Below are 22,663 nucleotides of genomic sequence, written 5' to 3'. Positions count from 1 at the left end.
CCAAACTGCCGACTTTTCTGATCAACAAGCTCAGCGTCTTAGCCCCTGAGCCACCATGTCCCTAGTTTGAAACTAGAAGCATCTAATTTGCAACTGTTCTTTCTCTTATCCCACTAACAGAGGTACCTTTTCATACCTCCATGTAAATTGCTACAATAATACAAGCAAGCAAGCAATTAATTAGGCCACAGTGGAGTGAGTTTCTCAATCTCTTGGCAACTTTTTAAGACGTATGGACTTCAATTCCCAGAATTCCCTAGCATGTTGGCTGAAGTCCACTAATTTTTAAAGTTGCTGAGATTAAAGCAGCCCAGTTTTAGAGGATGGGAACAAAAGCAAGTGTGACAGTATTGTGGGAGGCAAAGAACAGTATATTAAGCCACGCTCTTAACCAAATCCTAGAGCAGAAGAATGCATTTAGCTGAAAAGTCTGAATATAGTTCTGTGAATTAAAAAATATACACGGAATTAAAAAATATACAAGGAATGCAATCTTACAATGCTGAGTTATAAGTCATGTACTTACCTTTGTAAACTCAGGCAAAAAGCTTCATTTTGACAAGTACTGTAACATTGTTCTTTTGCCCCCATTGCATTATTTTGCCCCTTCCCTGATTTCAACCAACATAGGAATTTAAACTTTGGTTTTAAATAAGTTTAAATTGCCCCAATATTCAACGTATTTTAAGGATGCAGAACACCTAATCATAAATCGTCACAGTGTAAATATGATAAGTCAAACCAAAATGGAGTCTCTCTCTCCCTCTCCCCTGATAATGAACTAGATCCGAAGAGAAGAAAAATTATTTTTTTGCTACAATCTGGGCTTTGATATTTGACCACTTAAATGCTAACATCATTAAACAAGTTGCCAAAACACAAATACACAGCTGGTGGGAGGAAAATTTAATTAGAATTTGACAGCTGGGTCCTCTGGCTGAGACTCAGAGGAGTCATTTCTTCCTTCAATACTGAATACAAACTAGACCCAGCTGTTCCCCATGGCAGCTTCTGGGATTGGTGGAATTAAGAGTTGTAATGTTTTCTACCTGATTTATTGTTCATTGTGTAAACCCGCTATAGGAGTGAAAGTAGGGATGCAATAGAGTCAGCGTAACATATACCTCACACCAGAGGTGGTATTCAGCAGGTTCTGACCAGTTCTGGAGAATCCTAGTGGACATTTTGAATAATTCAGAGAACCGGTAAATACCACCTCTGACTGACCCTGCCCCTATTTATTCTCTGCCTCCCGAGTCCGAGCTGATCAGGAGGGAATGGAGATTTTACAGTATCCTTCCCCTGCCACACTTACCATGCCACGCCCACCAAGCCATGCCACGCCCACCAAGCCACGCCTACAGAACCCGTCGTAAAATTTTTGAATCCCACCACTGCTACACACCCATAGTCTTTAATAGTGGCTGATCTGATAGAAAGTATTTGCAAACCGTATTTCCCCAGTTCATACCATGGACTTGCAGATACTGAAACATGCACTCATTTAGGATGTTCTCAGGATCTAGAACTGTGGGTGATTATAACTCAGATTTTCCTTACCACTGATTTATTATGTGGCAGCAAGTCATTTTTTAGTCTTAGCAGGCGCACAGATTTTCTCCATGATAACTTATCCCTAACCCCACCCACCTTGTTCTTGGTCATCCTTTTGTTCTATTTCCTGGAAGGCATTAGAACAAATAAGAAAATGGGATAGTTTGGGAGGCACGAGTGGCAAGAGGACCACAGAAAAGATAGAAGGAAAGATAGGAAAATAATCCAAGGAGGCAAGTTATTTAAAAAAGGCTCACAAATCCAATTATATTTAAATAAATATATTTGAAAGGTCAGCCACTCAAAGCAACTGAGATGCACATGAATTCCCAAAAGAAGTGAGTGATGTGAAATAGCTGAATTAATTGTGGCAGCACAGCAATATCGTCTGCATAGCAATGCTTAATCTCTCACAGAGAGAAGCCGGAGACTCTTAGCAAAAACATGGGAGAGATCCAAACACCAAACTGCCAATTTTGCGATCCTGAAATGCTGTGTTACAACCACTAATAAAATGATTGCTAAATAAAATATAGAGAACATTTATTAACAAAGTTAATAGTAAAACACAACAAAACTAAAAAAAAAACCCTAAAAATCTGACGATATCCTTCCAAAAAAAGTCTTGCCCTTCAAAAAACAAAATAATAGAGAGATGAATAAGGATCCATTGTCACAGGATGCCAAACTGGAGCAGGGACACCATTCTCATCATTGGTCTTTTCTCTGCCAAGTAATTCTTCTCCTGAAAGAGAAGATAGACACACACACCACACTTGCCTCGATTTTGATACTAGTGTAAGCAGGGGTGGGTTGCTGTTGGCCTTACTGTCCGTTTGGTGCAAGCACAATTTTGTGCAGTTGTCCATAAATAGGTCTGTGCATGCACAGAACATTAAAAAAATGGGAAAAAATATGCTGCGCCAACTGGGGACACAGTTCAGAGGCATGGCAGGCCTGGGCCGCTGCTGGTTCCAGTAAACCAGGCCAGCAAAGCACTACTGGTTCGGCTGAACCAGCCCAAACCAGTAGGAACCCACCTCTGAGTGTAAGGCAGGAGAGTTTAACTTTCATTGGCCTCTGAAATAAGATTATGAACAACTGTATCAGGGACAAGGATTAAGATGTAAAAATAAATTGGAATGTGTGCGTGGGTGTGTGTAAACATAAAGCAGAAATACTGAAAAAGTTGTCCATTGCTTAATTACAGGACGATTTATGTTCCAACAGGCAGTGAAGCAGATGATACCATATGATTTGGTCTTCTTTCTTCTTGACCTCAGTTGAAAATTCCTGGATCAACATAAGGGTAGGCAAGGAACTCTCCCAGCTTGTTCCCATCTGCATCATAATGGAGTGTTTGGAAACAGACATCACAAAAGAATGAGGGCTCTTGTGGAGCAAGGCTGTCTTCATTCGTTACCCACCTGTAAGGTCCAATGCAAAGAGGGTCACTTTGTGAAGAAATTCATTCATTCATTCATTCATTGCTTTGAAGTTGCATCAATATCTGACTCTATAATCAGCTTACAAACATATACATAAATACCATAATTTTAAAAACATTAAAAATATTGATATTATCAAAAATACCTACAATCCATAATTATATTATTATAAGCATAATACCATATTACCATAAGTTACCAACCAATAAAGATTCATTCCATGTTCAGGTACCTCTAAACCTGCTTGCTTCAGTTCCTAAGTGCATATTTAAACACACATTTGCAGAGGCTCCTAAATATTAAAAATGAGTGAAGCTTGCCAATTTTAACTTTGAAAATAGACATGTATCTAACCAGACTTCAGTTTTTCCCCCTACTAAAGAAAGATGTTTGTTAGGAATATAATCTAACGGTTGGGTTGGCAATATATAAATCATGTAACAATGTTGTATGTTTCTTTAAATCATACTGTAAAATGTGATTGGTTGCTATTTTTCCTCAATCGGCCATAAGAGGGAGCCAGAATGACTATTAGTTCTCTCTCTGGTTGTCAGATGCTGGGCTGATCTGATCTGATCTGATCGCCGTATTGTAAATTTTGCAACTGTTAGCAAACTTTGTGTACCGGATTGATTATATGTTACTGGACTACGTTATTTGGATTATTCCTTAATTGAAAGACGTTGATGACTGACTGTCTTAACTGTGTATGGCTTGGACTGTTTGATGGACTCTGATATCTCTATTTCCACGAAAGTAAAAGCCTATTTAAACTGCAGTGTCTCTGTATGCTGGTTTGTGTGTTCTCCAACTCTCCGCTGAACGCACTCGCTCTCCCAACTGGGAGCTTACCTAATAATGTTGGTTGTAATTATGATTGCAACTTCAAAGAAAAAAGAGAAGGACCAAGACAGCACATTTCTTCCAGTGATAGGATTCAAAAACTTTTACTACCCGCTCTGTGGGCGTGGCTTTGTGGGTGTGGCAGGGAAAGGATACTGCAAAATCCCTATTCCCTCCTCACTTCTGGGGGAAGGTTACTGCAAAATCCCCATTCCTTCCCCACCCCACTAATCTGCTTTCCAGCTTCATTCTCCTGTTGAGGGTAACAAAAGATCAGCTGGGAGGCAGCAGGGGTGGGGCCAGCCTATTTGCCAGTTCTCCAAACTACTCAAAATTTCTGCTACCGGTTCTCCAGAACCTGTCAGAACTGGCTGAATACATCTCTGATCTCTTCCTGCTTCATGTCAGAAGCAGCAATACTGTTAAGAGTTCTCCACTTTTTCTGAGTTTTTCATTTATGGAGTAATATTAATAGCAAATAATCCAACAAATTACCTACAAATGTATTGCTCTGCATTTTGTTACCAATCTATTAAATGTAGTTACATGGGCAACATGGAACAACGTTCTTCAAGAGATGTGGATGCCCCAACCCTGGTGACCTTCTACAAGCTCTAAAAACCTGGTTCTCCTCAAACTCAGGTCAGTGTGGGATGATCCCATTCGCAAGTGAAAAAGTGGAAGATATGATTATTAGCCTTGGTTATTTTATTTTCTGTGTGTTTGCCTTGGTTTTTTTAATATGATTGGTTGCACAGTCAGCCAGATATTTAGACAGCATCAGGCATTTTTATCCATCTACCTAAAGGACATGGGATAGGTAAATGTTGGGTTGTCTCATACTATTCCCAGAACTGCACGCATTCTTCTTTGTCAGGTGTTGGCTGGCTCTCTGCATCCTCCCCATTGATGGATTGGTAGAAATGATTGTGATTCAACTGAAAGCGGAAATATTGCCTACAAAGTGCAATGAGCTTTGTATCTGCTGATCTTGGCTACGGTTGTTATTTTTAGGTTCCTTACAGTCAAGGTTGCCTTAATCTTCCTCGTTTCGAAGTAATATTTCCTGATCAAGGATTCTTTGACATTCTTGTTCTTCAACATCTTTCATCTGTTCTAGCCTGCTTTCATCTGATCTCAACAGGCTGTTCTTATTTTGCAACCTGATCTACCATTTTGGTGGTGCACTGTTTAGCTTTTTTCATTTGTTGATTTTGTATCCAAGATATTTAGTTATTACTGCAGCCCTGCTATACCTTAGATAGTTTGTTTCTTGGAGTGAACTTTTGCTTATATTTTCTTTACATATTATATTCTCTCTGTCTCTCTATCTCTGTCTCTCTTCTATGTCAAGGGACAGAACATATCTGATAATCCCATTTTCCCTACAACGGCCATATGAAGTGGGTTTGGTTGAGAAAATGTGATTGGCCCAAAGTCACCTAGCCCACTTTCATGTCTATAACTCACAGCCCCTTGCTTTCTCACCCAGCACCTTACTTACTACATTAACCTGATTTTAGTTTTGTTCCTTTGTTTTTATGTTTCTAACCACCTGTAAGCTATCTAGGGTTATTTCTGTAAGATAGGCAACCGCTTAAATAACTGTAATGGGGAAAGCAGAAAACACTATCTAGAATGAAGCTAATAAAAAAGGATTTTCTAGGAATACACATCCCCTGTGCTTTAAAATGAGATGCTACCTCTATTACTGAAAAAAGCAAACACATAGCACTGCTTGAAACCTACAGTATTTCAGGAAGATGAAGCAATAAATCAACATTGTTTTACTTCAAATCTTATTTGCTTTTAGTTAGAAACATTATTTGCTTCGGGGTTATAGGTGAGAGATAACACAAGACTCCGAAGATAAATATATTATATTGGCATGAGTTCACATGATAATTTTAGATAAATAATTAACTGCAAAGTGGTTCTTGTTTGTATTACGTGCATGAAATGGTTGTTAATGATATCAAATCTTCAGTTTCCAAGGGCATAAAGAAAAAAAAAACAAAGAACACAAAATAGTTGCTTAATCAATATATTTAAGGCCGATTTATTTATATTCTTGATGCATTTCAAGCAGTAATATTTTTTCAAGATAATACTCTAAAATAGTGTTTTCTAACTTTGGTAACTTTAAGGTAGAAAGCCACTTTGGTGAAATTGTTAAGGCATCAGGCTAGAAACTGGGAAATTGTGAGTTCTAGTCTAACTTTAGGCAAAAAGGCAGCTAGATGACACTGTGTTCTAGGAAGGAAGCAATAACAAACCACTCCTGAAAAACCTTGTCAAGAAAACTACAAGGAGTTGTTCAGGCAATCTCAGAGAACTGGACACGAGTGAACCGAAGGGGGGAAAAAACATTCAAGATGTTTGGATTTCAATTTCCCCAAGAAAACTGGGAATTGAAATCTACACAAAAGCTATCAATATTGAAAAAAACACTGCTCTAAAATGTAAATTGAGCAAAAAGCCTATTTCATATGCTACCTCAGTGTTTCTCAAACTTGGCAACCTTGAGATTTCAAGTCCCAGAATGCTTTGCTTGCCTACAGTGATTTTGATTCTTATTGTGTGTGTATGTGTGGTTCAAATTTACTTTCTCCAATGGAAACATCTGCGCTGTTACTCACCTGGCTGTGTACATTTTGCACACAAAACACTTTTTAGTCCATAGCCAATGTTTTTTTGTTAACAAGGGGTAGAGGCTTCTGTCTAGGCAGTCATCTCGATGAATAAGCCTTGTCAGATAAAAGATTGAGAAAGGAATTGATTAGTCTACACTAGTACAATGAAGTGGGACGTGGTGGCTCAGTGGCTAAAACACTGAGCTTGTCGATCAGAAAGGTTGGCAGTTCGGCCATTCGAATCCCTAGTGCCACATAACAGAGTGAGCTCCCATTATTTGTCCCAGCTTTTGCCAACCTAGCAGTTCGAAAGCATGTAAAACTGCAAGTAGAAAAATAGGGACCACTTTGGTGGGAAGGTAACCGCATTCCGTGCTCTTCGGCATTTAGTCATGGCGGCCACATGACCACGGAGATGTCTTCGAACAGTGATGGCTCTTCAGCTTTGAAATAGAGATGAGCACCGTCTCTTAGAGTTGGGAACGACTAGCACATATGTGCAAGGGAACCTTTATCTTAGTACAATGAAAGGGAAAGAGAGTCAGGCACCTTTATATAATTGATAGTATTTGTTTCAAGGCAACCAAGGCTGCAGAATAAGCATACACCTATCATTTAGAGAAAGCCAATGCCCAAACAAAGGAGCCAGGGTGAATAGAAGGGAAGCAGGAACTAAGAATCTGAATTCTCTTTAAATACCTTTCCACACGCAAATCAGCCTGTACGAATCAAACAAGAATGGTGGGATGATTGGGGAGGAGATGAAAAGGTAATGGATCCCCAGAACACCAGCAGAGAAAGCATAATTATAGGTAATAACCCCTTTTGCAATGCTAGCACATGAAGAATGGAAACACAAAGAATCTCAAATTCCAAGAAACAAGGGTCTTACCTGATATCTGTGATAATAACAATGTGCTCACAATCTCCTTGGTGACAATAAAGGTACGGGAAACCTATTTTTATGTTCAAATCATTAAAGGTATAGTCTTCCATTTTAGTGGCATAAAGATTTCCATAACCTCGGTCACGGGATTCTGACCACTCAATAATTGTCCTGAAATTAGCAGAGACAATATTTTCATTCTCTAAATTGATGATAGGTAGCCCTCGACTTACAACCACAACCGAGACCAAAATTTTGTTGCTAAGTAAGCTTTGCCCCTTTTTATGACTTTTGTGCCATGGTTCTTAAACAAATCACTGCAGTTGTTAAGTGGATCCTTTGGTCATGAAGCAAATCTGACTTCCCCCATTGATTTTGTTTGTCGGAAGCTGGCTGGAAAGGTTACAGATGGTGATCACATGACCCCAGGCCAGCGCGATGGTAACAAATACATGCCAGTGCTAGGTGCCCATATTTTGATCATGTGACCATGGGGATGCTGCAGCGCTCCTGAAGTCTGAAAATGGCTATATGTAACTTCAAACAGGCACTATACAAATGGTTGTAATTTGAGGACTACCATTATTTTTGCTACAGCAATTATCAAAGAGGGGGAAAAAATCAATAAACCAGGTGTCCAAGCTAGAATAGAAAACATGTTCCTCTCAACCAAAAAAAAAACATTTTGTTTCAACATGCTGGACAACATTCAAATTAAGTCCTAGAGCAGGGGTATCAAACTCGATTTCACTGAGGGCCGCATCATGGTTGTGTTTGACCTCAGGGTTGCCGTAGGAGGGGGGCATTGCTGGGCCCGTGTGGGTGTGGTCCTCTGCCAGCAAAAATGAAGCTTGGGGGGACCATGCGTGCCCCCTCCCCAGCTCCGTTTTTGCTGGCAGAGGGCCGCAGGAGGCCGTCCCAGCCAAAAACGAAGCCTGGGAGGGCTGCACGCAACCCTGCCAAGCTCCATTTTCATTGGCAGAGGCACTGTGGGCCAGTCCTTCGCTGTTTTCAGGGCACCCCCGCAGGCCAGATTTAAGTACTCCTTGAGTTTGACATCCCTGCCCTAGAGCATGATCCATGGGGACTACAAACAGATCAGGTAGAAAATACATGATACAATTACATTGTTAATACTGCTGCCTTAAGAGGAGAAGTAACGTGATCAGACATAACTTGTACAAAGGATAGTGGGACCTCCACAATTTTAATAAGAGGCAACCTATTCAAGGGTCAGGAGGCAACTTCTAATGCATTTAGACATGCAGCAAATTCCAACTGGAAGACTAACGGTGATAATTCTCAGAACTCCTGGATATCACACCAATATTTGGAAACCAAAGGCTGAGAACCAGAACTAGAAATTCTTTTGGAGAAAAAATAAAGCATGCACTGCAGAGCATTTGGACAATCAAATCAATGGGCAAAAGAGCAATGCTTAATCCATCTGCTTCCAAATTTTGCTCTACAATCCAAGTCCCATCATTTTAAAAGCCCTGTCTTCAGAGTTCAAAAGATCTTGAAAATCAAGAGATCTTGGTTAGTAGAAGGCAAGAGTTTTCTCCTATTAACTGTCCTTTTTGTCTACCCTTTAAGTTTATCTGTCATCTACTAAGTCCTGATCAAGAAGCAAACTGTCATGGAAATATATATCTTCTTAAATCAGTAAATTCAACCATATACCATATTTTTCAGAGTATAAGACACACTTCCCCCCCCCTAAAAGTTGGTGAAAATTTAGGTGCTTATAGTCTTGTTTTGGCCTCCCGAATCTTCCGTACATTGCACAGCCCCCAAAGCACCCTGCAGTGCTCCGCATGGCCTGTTTTTGTCAAAACGGGCCCGTTTTTTTGGCTCCCAACCCTCTGCACATCGTGTTTTCGTCATCCCCGGCTCCCAGAAGCATTCTACAGTACTCCACATGGCCCATTTTCACCAAAAACATTTTTGGCAAAATTGGGCTGTGTGAAGCACTGCAGATTGCTTCTGGGGATCTGGGAGGGTGAAAAAGTGATGCTTAGAGGGCTTGGGAGCCCAAAAATGAGCCATTTTTGGCAAAAATAGGCCGTGCAGAGTACTGCAGAGTGCTTCTGAAGGCTGGGGAGGGCAAAAACAGGTCCCTTTTTGATGCAAACGAGCCATGTGTAACACTGCAGAGTGCTTCTAGGAGCTGGGGAGGGCAAAAACACGATGGGCAGAGGCCGAAAACTTTTTTTTTTAAAATTTCCTCCTGTAAATTTAGTTATGTCTTATAGTCCGGTGCGTCTTATAGTCAGAAAAACACGGTAGTTGCAACTAACTTGATGGAGAGGCAGTCTAGGTTAGTAAGACTAGGGTTCACAAATGTCAATTATTCTTTACCTGCTCAAATCTCTGCATTCAGCATACCTGCTATCATTATAAAAAACACCTTCAAAGTAAAAGAAGGCAGACTTGTAGAGATCCTGGGGGAAAGGAAGAAAGATGAGGAAAAAAATAGTTTGCTAATTAGAATACACAGAATTACATATATGGATGATTATCACATCTCCTTCAGTTCCAGTTAAATTTTTGAAATGCCAACCTAACTCATCATTACATCACATTATTGTGTCCAGTAGCCAGGTTTTTAGCAATAGATTGATGCATTTTAAGAAAAAAAAACCAAGACTCTATGGAAGCATTTACATAGTCTAGTCCTTTCCTTAAAATGCATCAAGATAAATGTGGGTTGCACTCTATGGGCCAGAAAAAGGGGGCTGCAAGACTAGATGGAGATGGAGTCTTTCTTGCTCTTAACCACTACTTGCCTTCTAGGAATCTTTGATCCAGTCTTGAGTGGAAAAATATTTGCTTCTAATAGATGGGTCTCCTTTTGACCTGACCCTTACAACTGTCAAACCCCCTTCAAAGTGTCAGGCCCCAAGAACCAAGAAAGACACATGGAGTTCCTGCTGAGTAGTTTCCTTCATTGTTCCTGATCTATAGGCAGAAATCTTGCCAAACTAAAGTAACCATTCGCATCACTATAAATCAGACCTGGGCATTTTACAGCTTGTGGGCCACATCTGCTCAGTGGGCGGCCCATGTCTAGCCTGCAGCATCATCAGTGCAGTGTGGCAATGTTGGAAGGTGGGATGTCAGCACAGCAGCGACAGGGGGTGGGGCAGCAGTAGTGCAGGTGGCAGAATGGCGACAGCCATCCCCAAGAGTCACACTTGTTCATGTGGCCCGTTGGTAAAATCAATTGCCCACTCCTGCTATAAATATACTCTGGGAATCCCTAGGGAGGAGAGTTTTTAACTCTTGTTCTCTCAACCAAACTTTCCAAATTTTGCTGCCTCTTTGTCCTCTCGAATGCAGCCCCTCCCTGCTGGAATCCAGACTACATTCCACCACAAAAGTGATTCAGACAGATTTCCTGCTACACAACAAGAAAACAGCAGCATGTCGTCCTGCTTTTATAGAAAACCAGGAGTTGGCACATCAACTCCTCAAAAACCACCTTCCAAGCATATCATCTTAAGAGTACTCTATACATTTCAAATCTAGCAATATTGTTTTTAATTCAACAAAATTATGATTAATACTTTTCTGTAAAAATAAGTGTTATATTAAAGAAATATGAAGTTTTATATTAAAGTTTTATATTAAAGAAATGTAAATTTTTAAATACTATCAATACAAAAACATGCATAGGGTTTTTTTAAAGAAAAATTGTTCCTTTACAAAAATTCCTCAGAGGAAACAAGGATCAAGTCGACCTGATAGCACAGAGACTTTATTTCCTTCCCTTTTTCTCCTGTCTTAGATATCCATCAGCCTTTTTCCGTGTCATTTTAATTTATCATCATGGCTGAATGCTTAGGGTTTTTTTTACATTTTTAATTTTTGTGGCACTTTTCTGAGAATTCCAGATATTAAGCAATCTAAAAGTATAATTCATAAATCAATCAGAAAAATAAAAAGGCTGACTTAAAAATAGAAAAAGCCCCATTCAGTTCCTACTTACATTAAATTCACCTACTTATTACTTGTCAAATGAAGAAAACACTTTATTTGTTTTTCCCCAGGAATTGATAAACATACAAGGGATCAATAATTCAAACTTTAAGAAACTGTTTTGAAATTAAAATTTCTTTTTTGGAAAGGCTTTAGAAATCAGTATTATGATACCTTGCTGATATTTTCTGGGGCCTGAGCAGGATTATTGCTGAACTCGCCACCAATCTGAAGGTCACTAACACAAGAAATGCAATCTCGAAGCTCAGTAAGTTTTTGGCTCCCGAGGACCAACAGTGTCTGATACGGCTTCCGAAGCTTATGCTGTAAAATAGAGAGGGCAAAACAAGATCAATCAAAACATTTCTGAACAGGCAGAATTTACACATCAGGTTATTTCATAGTGTAGTTCTGGTTTAGTAAGTTGAAACCAGCCAATCAGCCCGTTGCAAGGAATATAACCAGTCAACTCTATCATTACTTCTCCATATCTAAATGTGATGGCTAACCTTTTCCAGACGAAGAGCTAAAAGCGCAAACGCGCCCAAACCCCCAAAATGCAACACATGTCCCCTGCGCATGCACCGTGCCCCCATGCATGTGTACATGACCCACACACACACCACCCCTGTGCATACACATATGACGCCACGTATGTGCCCTACTATGCATGCATGTGTAACACCCCCACACGCACCATGCGCAGCAGACCCGAAGGCCAGCTCGACGGCAGGGGGTGCGGACGCATGCACACCGGAGCTGAACTGGGGCAACGGCTCGGGTGCCATCAGAGAGGGCGCTGTGTGCCACCTCTGGCATGCATGCCATAGGTTAACCATCACAGCCTTAGACTGTTTCGTCCAAGAAACCAAGAGTAAATATCATCCATATTGGAAAATTACAACATATGAGGTTTGTATCATGAAGGCTACCAGATCTGAACTCTCCAAATCTAGGGAATGTCTTTGTGGCTGTCTAGCAGTAATCTGAATTTTTGCAATCCAAATCTAGTAACATTAATGAAAAATACATTTAGGTGCAAACAACACAAACTTTACATATTGTTCTTCATTTGGCTTTAGCTAAGCATATTCTATTCAACTGTAATTGTATTCAACAATGCCTAGCGTTAAATAAACTCTAGCTTAGTGTGATATGTGATCTAGTCACAGAATTCTATCATTAGTGCAGACATTTCAATAGGGTCCCTGTATTGATTGGCAAGTAAGAGTCCCTTTGACCTCAAATGGCAAAAAAAACAGACCAAGCAGAAAACATCCTGCAGCCAAGAAGGCTACACACCCATTTGCACTCAGGTGACCCTAAGAACACAAATAAATCTCCAAATGGCCTCAATGACTCTCTAAAAGAATGCAGATGACCAGCTGTCCCCACAATCCAGTCAGAGCTGAAGAAGTTTCTTGGATGAAAGAAAAACAAGAAAGTCCAGTTGCCTCCTGAAAAAGCACCTTTGGTTCACCTTCTAAGGCAATTCTGGAAGGATTAGCACATTCCCTAATTAAGTGGGATCCAGCCAAAGCTGGAATTACTTTTCTTTAAAATAAAGGGCACCTTGTGTTTTGAAATCTTTCTGCAGAAAAGTAGATTCTACTTTGTCATGTTGCCAAAGGACCATACACCAGCAGGCTATGATTCCTCACACAAGATTCCAGAGAATAAATTGATCTATTTGTTAAGAAGCCATTAAAATAGATGCTAAGCTCAATTACCAACCTTTTGAAATATAACTGGATAAAAAATGTTGAGAGTTAACACAAGTTCAGCTTCGTCAATCATATTCCCAGGATCTTTGGGCCTTTTTCCAATTGCATGAGATTCCTAGGAGGGAAAATACATTGGAATGTGAGTCAGATGCTTCATATAATAGAGATCAAAAGACCTGCATAGATATTCTATCTGCCGTTACCAATCTTCCAAGTATGTTGGGAAAGCAGGGCAAATCTATTTGAAGTAGAGCTTGATCAAGTAATGTGAATGGTAAAAGTCGTCTTAATGGAACGATTCCAATGTTTGTTGCATGCTAGTTAAACAAGTGAAAGGGTGCAGCACTTACTTCCCACACAATCCTCAGTCAAATTCCTAGGCTATGGACTGCCAATTAAATTGCCAAAATGTCACACTTGGTTTCAAGTAAGACACAAGGTTAAGATGTGTCATGCCACTTCCATCAAATGACACCCTTTGACAGTTATTGGGGCAGAGTTTTCTTGAAATTAGAATGTAAAATCCAAAATTCTGTAATTATTATGTAGTTGGAATAACTTCAATATATGATATATGAGACTAAAACATATGAAGAATGGTTGCAGGAACTGGGTATGTCTAGTTTAATAGAAAGAAGGACTAGGGGAGACGTGATAGCAGTGTTCCAATATCTCAGGGGTCGGCACAAAGAAGAGGGAGTCAAACTATTCTCCAAGGCACCTGAGGGTAGAACAAGAAGCAAAGGGTGGAAACTAATCAAGGAGAGAAGCAACTTAGAACTGAGGAAAAATTTCCTCACAGTTAGAACAATTAATCAGTGCAACAGCTTGCCTCCAGAAGCTGTGAATGCCCCAACATTGGAAGTCTTTAAGAATATGTTGGATAGCCATTTATCTGGAACGGTATAGGGTTTCCTGCCTAGGCAGGGGATTGGACTAGAAGACCTCCAAGGTCCCTTCCAACTCTGCTATTTTATTGTATTCTATTGATACAGGAAGGGCAGCAAATGAGAAAGGAAGGCTTACCATCTCATGAACAAATGTTTCTTGTCTACATGCACGATCAACAAGGATGGTTTCTTCTCGTCTTTCCAGAGCTTTCTGCCGAATTCTACAAATGAGAAGAAAGAAAGAAGGGGTAAATGAAGACTCAATCACCCAGGCTCAAAAGTATCTTTAAAAAAGGTTAAATCATGGCAACTGGACCAAAGTTCATTAAAACTGGGATGTTTCATTACTCATCCAAGTAAACATCTCAGTTTTAATAAACTTTGGTTCAGTTGCCATGATTTAATCTTTTTTTAGAAAAGGAAAGAAGGTGAAGGATAAGTCCCTAAATCTAAATGTAGGGTCTAATACTCTTTTAAATCAAACTTATAAAAATAGAATTAAGCACCACATTAGAACTCAACAACTTTTTATTCCAATGCGATATGAGCTATCTGCAGAATAGGATCAAAACAAGTCAACATCATGTTCAGGATGATGCAAATAGAGCTCAGCCTGTTTTTTAATCTGGGATTTAAAAAAATAGGTGGAGATCCAATCACACCACCACACTACTATTAACTACCATCTTGAGCTTTTTGACTACACCCTGTGAGAACCAATTACACAGAATGCTTTCACAGATAAGTGTTTTCTGGATGGATACGTGGGATGATCCTGGGCAGCTCTGCAAAGTGTTTAATACAGGAGTAGTCCATTTTGATCAGTCATCTGGGATTCTGAGAACACGCAGACATGTTCAGACAAAATCCATTTACCAGAAAGTCCAATCAGAAAACGATTCCCAATCATTTCTTCTGACCCCTGATGCACAACTTTGCCCTTTTTTCTCCCCCTTAACTTTGTCCCTGGGCTTGTCAGTGATTAATAAATAAAAAGCTGGTCAATGACCAAAACTAATGTACTTTGACTTTAATTAGCAAACATTCATAATGTTAAAAGCTGATATTTTATTTTTCAGTATAGCAGCTTGCAATCTGATTATGAAAGATTGTTGACACTTTGGGGGAAGAGGGGAATTTCCTGGGGCCCAGGGAGGCATATCTGTACTCTGCATCACTTCTCCCTGATCAAGATGGTTGAAAATACGGGTAGTCCTTGACTTATGACCACAATTGAGCTCAAAATTTTTGTGGTCAAGTGAAACATTTGTTAAGTGAATTTTGTCTCACATTAAGATCTTTCGTGCCACAGTTATTAAGTGAATCAGTTGTTAAGTGAATCTGGCTTCCCCATTGACTTTGCTTCTCAGAAGATTACAAAAGTTGATCATGTGACCAGCGACCCTGCAACCATCATAAATATGCCAAGGGTCTGAATTTTGATCATGTGACTACAGGGATACTGCAACGGTTGTAAGTGTGGAAAATGGTTATAAGTCACTTTTTTCAGGGCTGTTGTAACTTTGCACAGTCCCTAAATGAACCATTGTAAGTCAAGGACTACCTATACATCATTTGAAGAAGGCTAATCACAGTGAAAGAGCAGTAATCACTTTTAATGCTATTTCAGTATTTGATATAGATAAGCTCATTCCTCAGAACAACTAATAATCAAAATAAGTGGTTTAACTTGATAGGACCAAATGCCTCAGCCTCTCAGATAAGGTTGATTGGGAACTTTATAGAAAATTAGAAGAAAAATTAGAAGAAAAAAATCAATAGGCAAGCGGACATCATTTATATTACATCTCTTCTCTATAGTTACGTTTTTATTTCTCTCTTCTCTTCTGAAACACCCATTTCCCTGCACCAAACAATGCAGAGCAACTGTGCAGCTGTTAACTAGACATTTCTTTGTAAGATTGATATACTGCTTCGTTCTACAGCAGAGATTTCAACCTTAGGAACTTTAAGATTTGTGGACTTCAATTCCCAGAATTCATAGGAGCTGGCTAGCTGGGGGATTCTGGAAATTGAAGTTCACGGTTGCTTAAAGTTGCTAAGGTTGGACACCTCTGCTCTAGAGGCTTTAGGCAGTACAAAAATACCAAATCACAATTTAAAAACAATGTAATAAAAACAATAAAACTGTAAGCAATAACAAACTACAATAGTACCCATTTTCCCATAGCTACTTAATCAAAATAGATCATGTATGTGTTTAAATACTATTAGCTATTTCCCCAAAGCCTGTAAGTGAAGACCACTCTTGAGGGCATAAGCTTTTCTAAAGGAAGGGAATAGCCAAGAACATCCATATCTATTTCTCTTTTGCCCCCTGTACCTCAATAGGCATTTGATAATTGGCCAAGGCAGTTTGCAAGAGCACCAATGACATGCATTCAACATTCCAAAGGTGTCCAGGGCCTTGCTGATTCAGCTTATAAACACATAATAAATTACAAACTGTTTAGGAAACAGATTTAATCTGATAGCGAGAATACAATACAGATGTAGGCAAGCTTTGTGCTAGCAAAAAAAACCCTCAATAATACAGTAAAAGATCCAGCATAATGGAAGCATTATTGGAATCAAATATGTGGTCATAAAATTATTGGGAAGAGTTGTAAACAGAATATTTGGCTTTATCCAAAGAGTCTGTAAAGAGGAGGTTACCCAAGGCCTTACAGAGATAAACACAACATCTCTTTGCATGTTAGCGTATAGTGAAATACAATTATGACAATTTGTTTAAATTTAAATTAAATTTAGTACTGAATAATGACCTAAAGTCTATACTAGTAGTATGCAATCAGACAAACTAACATATCATAGTTTGTCTACTTTGGTTTGGAACGCTGTATCCATCTGCTCATTGCCTTAGTTCATAAACTATTCTTAAAATTACTTGTGGATTAGAACAAACTTCCAACTAATCAGAATTGCAACTGAAAATATAATGCAATATACTTAAGAGTTATTAAGTTGGTATCTTCAGGTATCACTTCTGTATCTTCTTTATCAGAGCTCTTCAGTGCAGCAATGCTAAAAACAATACAAAAATTAATTGCATAATTGTAGGAAAAGTCAACCTGTAAATATATAAATACCGTATTTTTCGAAGTATAAGACGCACCATTTTCCCTCAAAAAAGAGGCTGAAAAGCTGGGTGCGTCTTGCACACTGAATACAGCATTTTTTGCCTCCTGAAACCCCTTCACCAAAATGGTTGTGCAGAGCCTCTAGGAAGCTTTTACAGAGCTCCTGGGGGCTGGGGAGGGCAGAAATGAGCAAAAAACGCCCCGTTTTTTGCTCAATTTAAAACTCCCCCAGCTGGTACTCATCTGAAAGATGAATTGTCTTTTATGCTTAAAAAAATGAGAAGCAAAATAAAAAATTAACAGTTCTATAATACAGTAACACACAATATTAAACAAAACATTTTTTGTCTACCAGACTACCAGTAACCTCTAGAGCCAGTACTAATTTTGTATAGGAGAACAGCCTTTGTTAGTAAAACTAGTTACTGTTTCCTGTTTCTCTTAGTAAAAAATCAAGTATTCCTGTATTAAGAAATATGGAGTTGAGACAAAAATTAGCAGCTCTAAATCTGCCTCACTAATAATATGTTTTGAAGTTTTCCCATGACCCCAACATCATCTTAATGATGCTTATTCTCTTTTCCCACATCTTTGGCTGCAATAAAAATATATACCGTATTTTTCAGACTATAAGGCGCACCAGAGTATAAGACGCATCAAGATTTTGAGGAGGTAATTTTTAAAAAAAAGAGCTTTTGCCCTCCCCAGCACCCAGGAACACTCTGTAGGCCTCCCAAACCCTCTGCATGCCCCATTTTTTGTGAAAAAGGGGCCTGCAGAGAGTTTGAGAGGCCTGCAAAGTGCTCCTGGGGGCTGGAGAGGGCAAAAATGCAACATGTGGGGAGTTTGAGAGGCAAAAAACGAGGCGTGCAGAGGATGTAGGAGGCCTGTAAGTGCTCCTGGAGACTTGAGGAGGGCAAAAACAGCCCCATTTTTTTTGAAAAGGGGCCCAATTTTTGCTCATTTGTGCCCTCTCCGGCTCCCAGGAGCACTTTGTGAAAAAGTGGATGTGCAGGTGCCTTGCAAAATCTGTTTGTACAGAGCCTAATAGATTGCAATATCTGCCTCGGTCAGTTGAACTGTTTGCATTTCATTTTAGGACAGTTCTAAAACATATAGGCATACACATAGCATAATGTTATTCCAAAGGACTCAGTATATGTTCATGTGGAAAGAACACATCCAGAGGTCATAGTGCACCTGTAGAGTTGGCGTCTAATTTTTTGATATTTAGAGGAATTACTGTCATTTGTATCTCAATAACTGTCTGGTTTGGCACAGCAACCAAACAGAACACGTATAGACTTCAATGGATAGTTAGGACTGCCAAAAAAACAACTGCAACTAGCCTGCCTTCCATTGTGTATGCTGCATGAACCAGAAAGAGGGCTGAGAAAATATCTAAAAACACTTCACATCCTGGACATCAACTGTTTCAACTTCTCCCCTCTGAATGCCACTATAAAGTATTGCATGCCAAAACAATTAGATTCAAAGATAGTCCCACCCACTAGTGCCATCACTCTGCTGAATACATAATTCTCACAGCACTGTCCTAGGCCTAAATATATTTATCTATGTAGTAGGCTGTATTGATATTATTCTAATCTTTCCTACTGTCCCTTCTCTTGTTGGTATCTATGATTTATCACTTGTATATTATGATTAATGATTGTAACTACGATCTATGATATAGGACCTATCACTTTGTTGTTTATATGTACACTGAGACAGTGGTGGGTTGCTGCCGGTTTTACTACCAGTTTGCAACCCACTTGCACGGGCACACAACGTGCACTGTGCGCATGTGCGCTGTTCAATGTAAATTGTTCTGCGTGCATGCCCAGAACAATTTACAGTGAACTGTGCATGCGCAGTCACTAAAAACCAAAATGGCAGCAACCGAGCAGCAGCAAGGGAACCAGTTCAGGAGTGTGGCAGCCTTGCGACCCAGGCCTGAATTCCACTACTGAGTCAGCCAAACTGGGCTGAACCGGGAGTAACCCACCTCTTCACTGAGAGCTTATACACGGGAGACAAATTCCTTGTGTGTCCAATCATACTTGGCCAATAAAGAATTCTATTCTACTCTATTCTATTCTAATTCTAATTCTATTCTGTTCTGTTCTCCTATTCCTATTTCCATCCCATCCCATTCTCAACCCTTCTAATACTAAGCAGAGCATTCCTATCAAAAACAGAGGCATTCACCCTTACATGATCACTGGAGTGACTTGGGATCCATCACTCTCTCTTCATAATCTCACAAGGTTGTAGTTACATAGAAAAATAGGGTGGAGAGAACATCGTCTCCACAACTTTCAAAACACCTGAATGAAAGATGGAATAGAAACCAAATTACTGTACTTTTTCTTTGAGACAGTATACATTTTTGCTGCAGTGGATAAGGACAAAACACTAAGGCTGCAATTCCAAAGGGAAGCTGAACAGTTAGAAGAATTCCAGGATTGACAGCATTCCTACCACCCTTCAAGCACAGAGTCCATAGACTCTAAATCTATTTCAGTCTTCATCCAGAGTTTTCAGTAGGCAATGACAAAGCCCAGCAGACAGCAATAGCTGGTCCATAATGTAGCCTAAGTACATTTGAGGGAAGCTACCGTTCCATTTTTGCTAGTACCGTTTTATTGATTGACTGAATATTTGCCATTAAATCCGTATCGATACTTTGTGTTATAGTTCTCCATTAATCCCAGAGAGGCTTAATTCTAAGCAAATGTATACATGATCAGGCTGAAAGTATAATTAGGACTAGAGCTATGTATAATTAGAAACAGAGCTATGTTTACACTGAAAAAAACATGAGTCCCTGAATTTAATAGGACTTGATGAAGTGAGAACAGAACTCAAGGGGTGTTAATATTGGCCAATCTTGTCTGAACTTGATTAGACTTGGAAATTTGGAAATTACCATATTTTGGGGACTATAAGAGGCACCGGAGTATAAGACGCACCATGATTTTGAAAAGGTAAAGTTTTTTTTTAAAGTTTTTGCATTCTGCAGGCCTCTCAAACCGTCTGCACGCCACGTTTTTTGCAGAAAAAAGGGGAGGGACATGCAAAGGCTTTGGAGCCTTGTAGAGTGATCCTGGGGGCAGGGGGAATGAGCAAAAATGCCCATTTTTTGCTCATTTTTGCCCTCCCCGGCTCCCAGGAACACTTTGCAAGCCTCCCAAACCCTCTGCACATCCATTTTTGCAAAGGGGGTGAGGTTTTGGGAGGCCAAAAATGCTGTATTCAATGTATAAGACTCACCCAGATTTACACCCTCTTTTTTGAGGGAAAAAGGTGTGTCTTATGCGGTAAGCAGAATGGGTTTGGATGGGAAACTGCCAGGGAATATAAAGGTGGGAGACTTTTCAAAAAATATTTTAGAAAAAGGTAAAGACAGAACACTTTCATGCTACTTCTAAAAAAACCTCTGCACAAATACATCGATGCAACTGTCAGGCATTGAGAAGGTGGAAAGATATTGATATAAAGCAGTATTTTTAATCATGCCTTTCTAACATGGCTGCTAGCATTGCCGCTTCCCCAGAAGATAATGCAGGTTACTTTCAGGAATATGGGGTGGGGGGTATTTGTCATTAATCAATGGGAAACCAACTACCAGCCGATGTCATGAATGTGCAGTTGGGCAGGATTTAGATTTCAAGCAGGTTCTTCTCCGAGGTCTCTTTGAAGATGGTTCATTTCAATTCTATGATACTGTTACTATGGTCATTAATGAGGTTCACACTACTCCATTAAACATAAACAGAAGCTGATCGTGTATTCTTTGCCTCTATCGTAGGGATGTCAAACTGGAGGCCCGCAGGCCGGATGCAGGCCCGTTCAGGCCACGTTCATCCCAGCTCTGCAAGGAGAAAAACTGGACACCGCGAGTTTGACACTCATACTCTATCGGCTTCCTGCAATACTTTTCTCTCGAACCACTTCTCTTTTAAGCTACTGCTCTTCCTATAAGGAAACAGCTATGTCCACACACACACGACAATCCCTTCCCCAATCAACAGCAGCATGTTTACTTAACAAATGGAGTTAGAGTACAGATAGTCCTCAACTTAGAACAGTTCATTTAGTGACCATTCAAAATTGCAATGGCACTGGAAAAAGTAAGATATGACCCTTTTTCAAAGTTATGACCTTTGCAGCATCCCATGAACATGTGATCAAAATTCAGATGGTTAGCAACCGGCTCATATTTATGACTGTTGCTGTGTCCCAAGATTCAGTGATCACCTTTTGCGACCTTCTGACAAGCAAAATCAATGGGGAAGCCACATTCACTTAACAACCAGTTTCCTCACTTATCAACTGCAATGATTCACATAACAACTGTGGCAGGAAAGTGGAGCAAACCTCACTTAACAAATGTCTCAGTTAACAACAGAAATTTTGGGTTCCATTGTGGTCATAAATTGAGGACTAGCGGTATTGGTAGTCTTCGACTTACAATCACAACATTTCTGTTACTAATCAAGACAGTTGTTAAATGAATTGTGCCTCTTTTATGGCCCTTTTTACCACAGTTGTTAAGCAAATCACTACAGTGGTTAAGTGAATCATGCAATTTTTAAGTGAATCTGGCTTCCCCATTGGCTTTGCTTCTCAGAAGCCAGATGGAAAGGTTACAAATGGTGCAACTATCATAAATACACCCCAGTTGTCAAGTGTCCAAATTTGGATCATATGATCGTGGGGATGCTGCAACAGTTGTAAGTGTGAAAACCAGTCATAAGTCACTTTTTTCAGTGCCATTGTGACTGCAAACAGTCACTAAATGAATGTTTCAAGTCAAGGATTACGGATATTTCAGGCCTTCCCTACTCATTATCTTCCATCTCTCTTATGTTCCAAGTGTTTCTCAAACTTGGTAACTTCAACTCCCAGAATTCCAGTTTTGTTCCAGATCAGACTTTGGGGAAACGATTTTAGATAGATCAAGGTTAATATTTTTCTACAACTGCCCCCAAGTTTTGCTACAACTAGTCTCTGCTTTGCTGGAGAAGATACTCAGAGACTACTTGAAAACTCTTTGTAGTAATTCCCCAGTTCACACAGAATCTAAGCTTGTGACAGAGACTGAAATCACAAAAACCTTTTAAAAGTTCTTGCCATAAGAACACTAACTTTTTGATATTTAGGGTAGCCACAGCAATCCTGTGATGATTTTAATTTAATCTTCTATCTTCTGTAAGATCCACATTCTACCAGCTCTGTATTGCCAAAAGTATGCAAGGAATTGACTGCACTACTAAGGAATCTCATCTCTCTGTTACCACAGCACAAATAGTTACAAAAATGCACAACCTGCAGCCAGATATGAGGTGTGATCCCACAGCAAACCTGTCTGGGTCAATGTGCCCTAGAATGGGGTGATCGTCAGCTGCCATATGAGAGAATGTGTATTGGGGAAAGTTTTGACTCTCTTGACCATCGACTGTTCCTCAACCAGGGTTAGATGTGAGGTCATATCATCAAGAAAGGGTTAGCAGAATATTTTTGTCACCCATATCCATCTTGTGAAACATCATCTCCCTTGAAGGAATATTAGCCCCCATCTTTCATGTCCTTCTGGA

The 22,663-nt window shown here is 39.7% G+C and overlaps 1 protein-coding gene across 2 annotated transcripts in view; it reads right to left on the bottom strand.

Moving 5' to 3' along the window:
- Nucleotides 1–1,819: 1,819 nt before the first annotated feature.
- SNAPC3 (small nuclear RNA activating complex polypeptide 3) overlaps nucleotides 1,820–22,663 on the bottom strand; it is a 21,957-nt gene continuing 1,113 nt past the window's right edge. The window contains exons 2-10 of one of the 2 annotated variants that reach the window (XM_014069364.2): nucleotides 16,930–17,004; nucleotides 14,096–14,180; nucleotides 13,080–13,184; nucleotides 11,520–11,669; nucleotides 9,726–9,808; nucleotides 7,371–7,535; nucleotides 6,485–6,592; nucleotides 2,804–2,981; nucleotides 1,820–2,299 (exon numbers count right to left, since the gene is read on the bottom strand). In XM_014069364.2, the coding sequence (XP_013924839.1) occupies nucleotides 2,834–2,981; nucleotides 6,485–6,592; nucleotides 7,371–7,535; nucleotides 9,726–9,808; nucleotides 11,520–11,669; nucleotides 13,080–13,184; nucleotides 14,096–14,180; nucleotides 16,930–17,004 (919 nt within the window). In that variant the 3' untranslated portion in view covers nucleotides 1,820–2,299; nucleotides 2,804–2,833. Of the gene's footprint in view, nucleotides 2,300–2,739; nucleotides 2,982–6,484; nucleotides 6,593–7,370; nucleotides 7,536–9,725; nucleotides 9,809–11,519; nucleotides 11,670–13,079; nucleotides 13,185–14,095; nucleotides 14,181–16,929; nucleotides 17,005–22,663 lie in introns of those variants that run through there. The other variant, XM_014069354.2, reaches the window with a different exon arrangement.

Source organism: Thamnophis sirtalis, unplaced genomic scaffold (genome assembly GCF_051295495.1).
Source record: "Thamnophis sirtalis isolate CommonGarterSnake01/CBP01778 unplaced genomic scaffold, rThaSir2_p1.2 scaffold_5, whole genome shotgun sequence".
Taxonomy (NCBI): Eukaryota; Metazoa; Chordata; class Lepidosauria; order Squamata; family Natricidae; genus Thamnophis; species Thamnophis sirtalis.
Note: the sequence above shows the minus strand (reverse complement) of the source record. Positions and strands in the feature narration are given on the sequence as shown.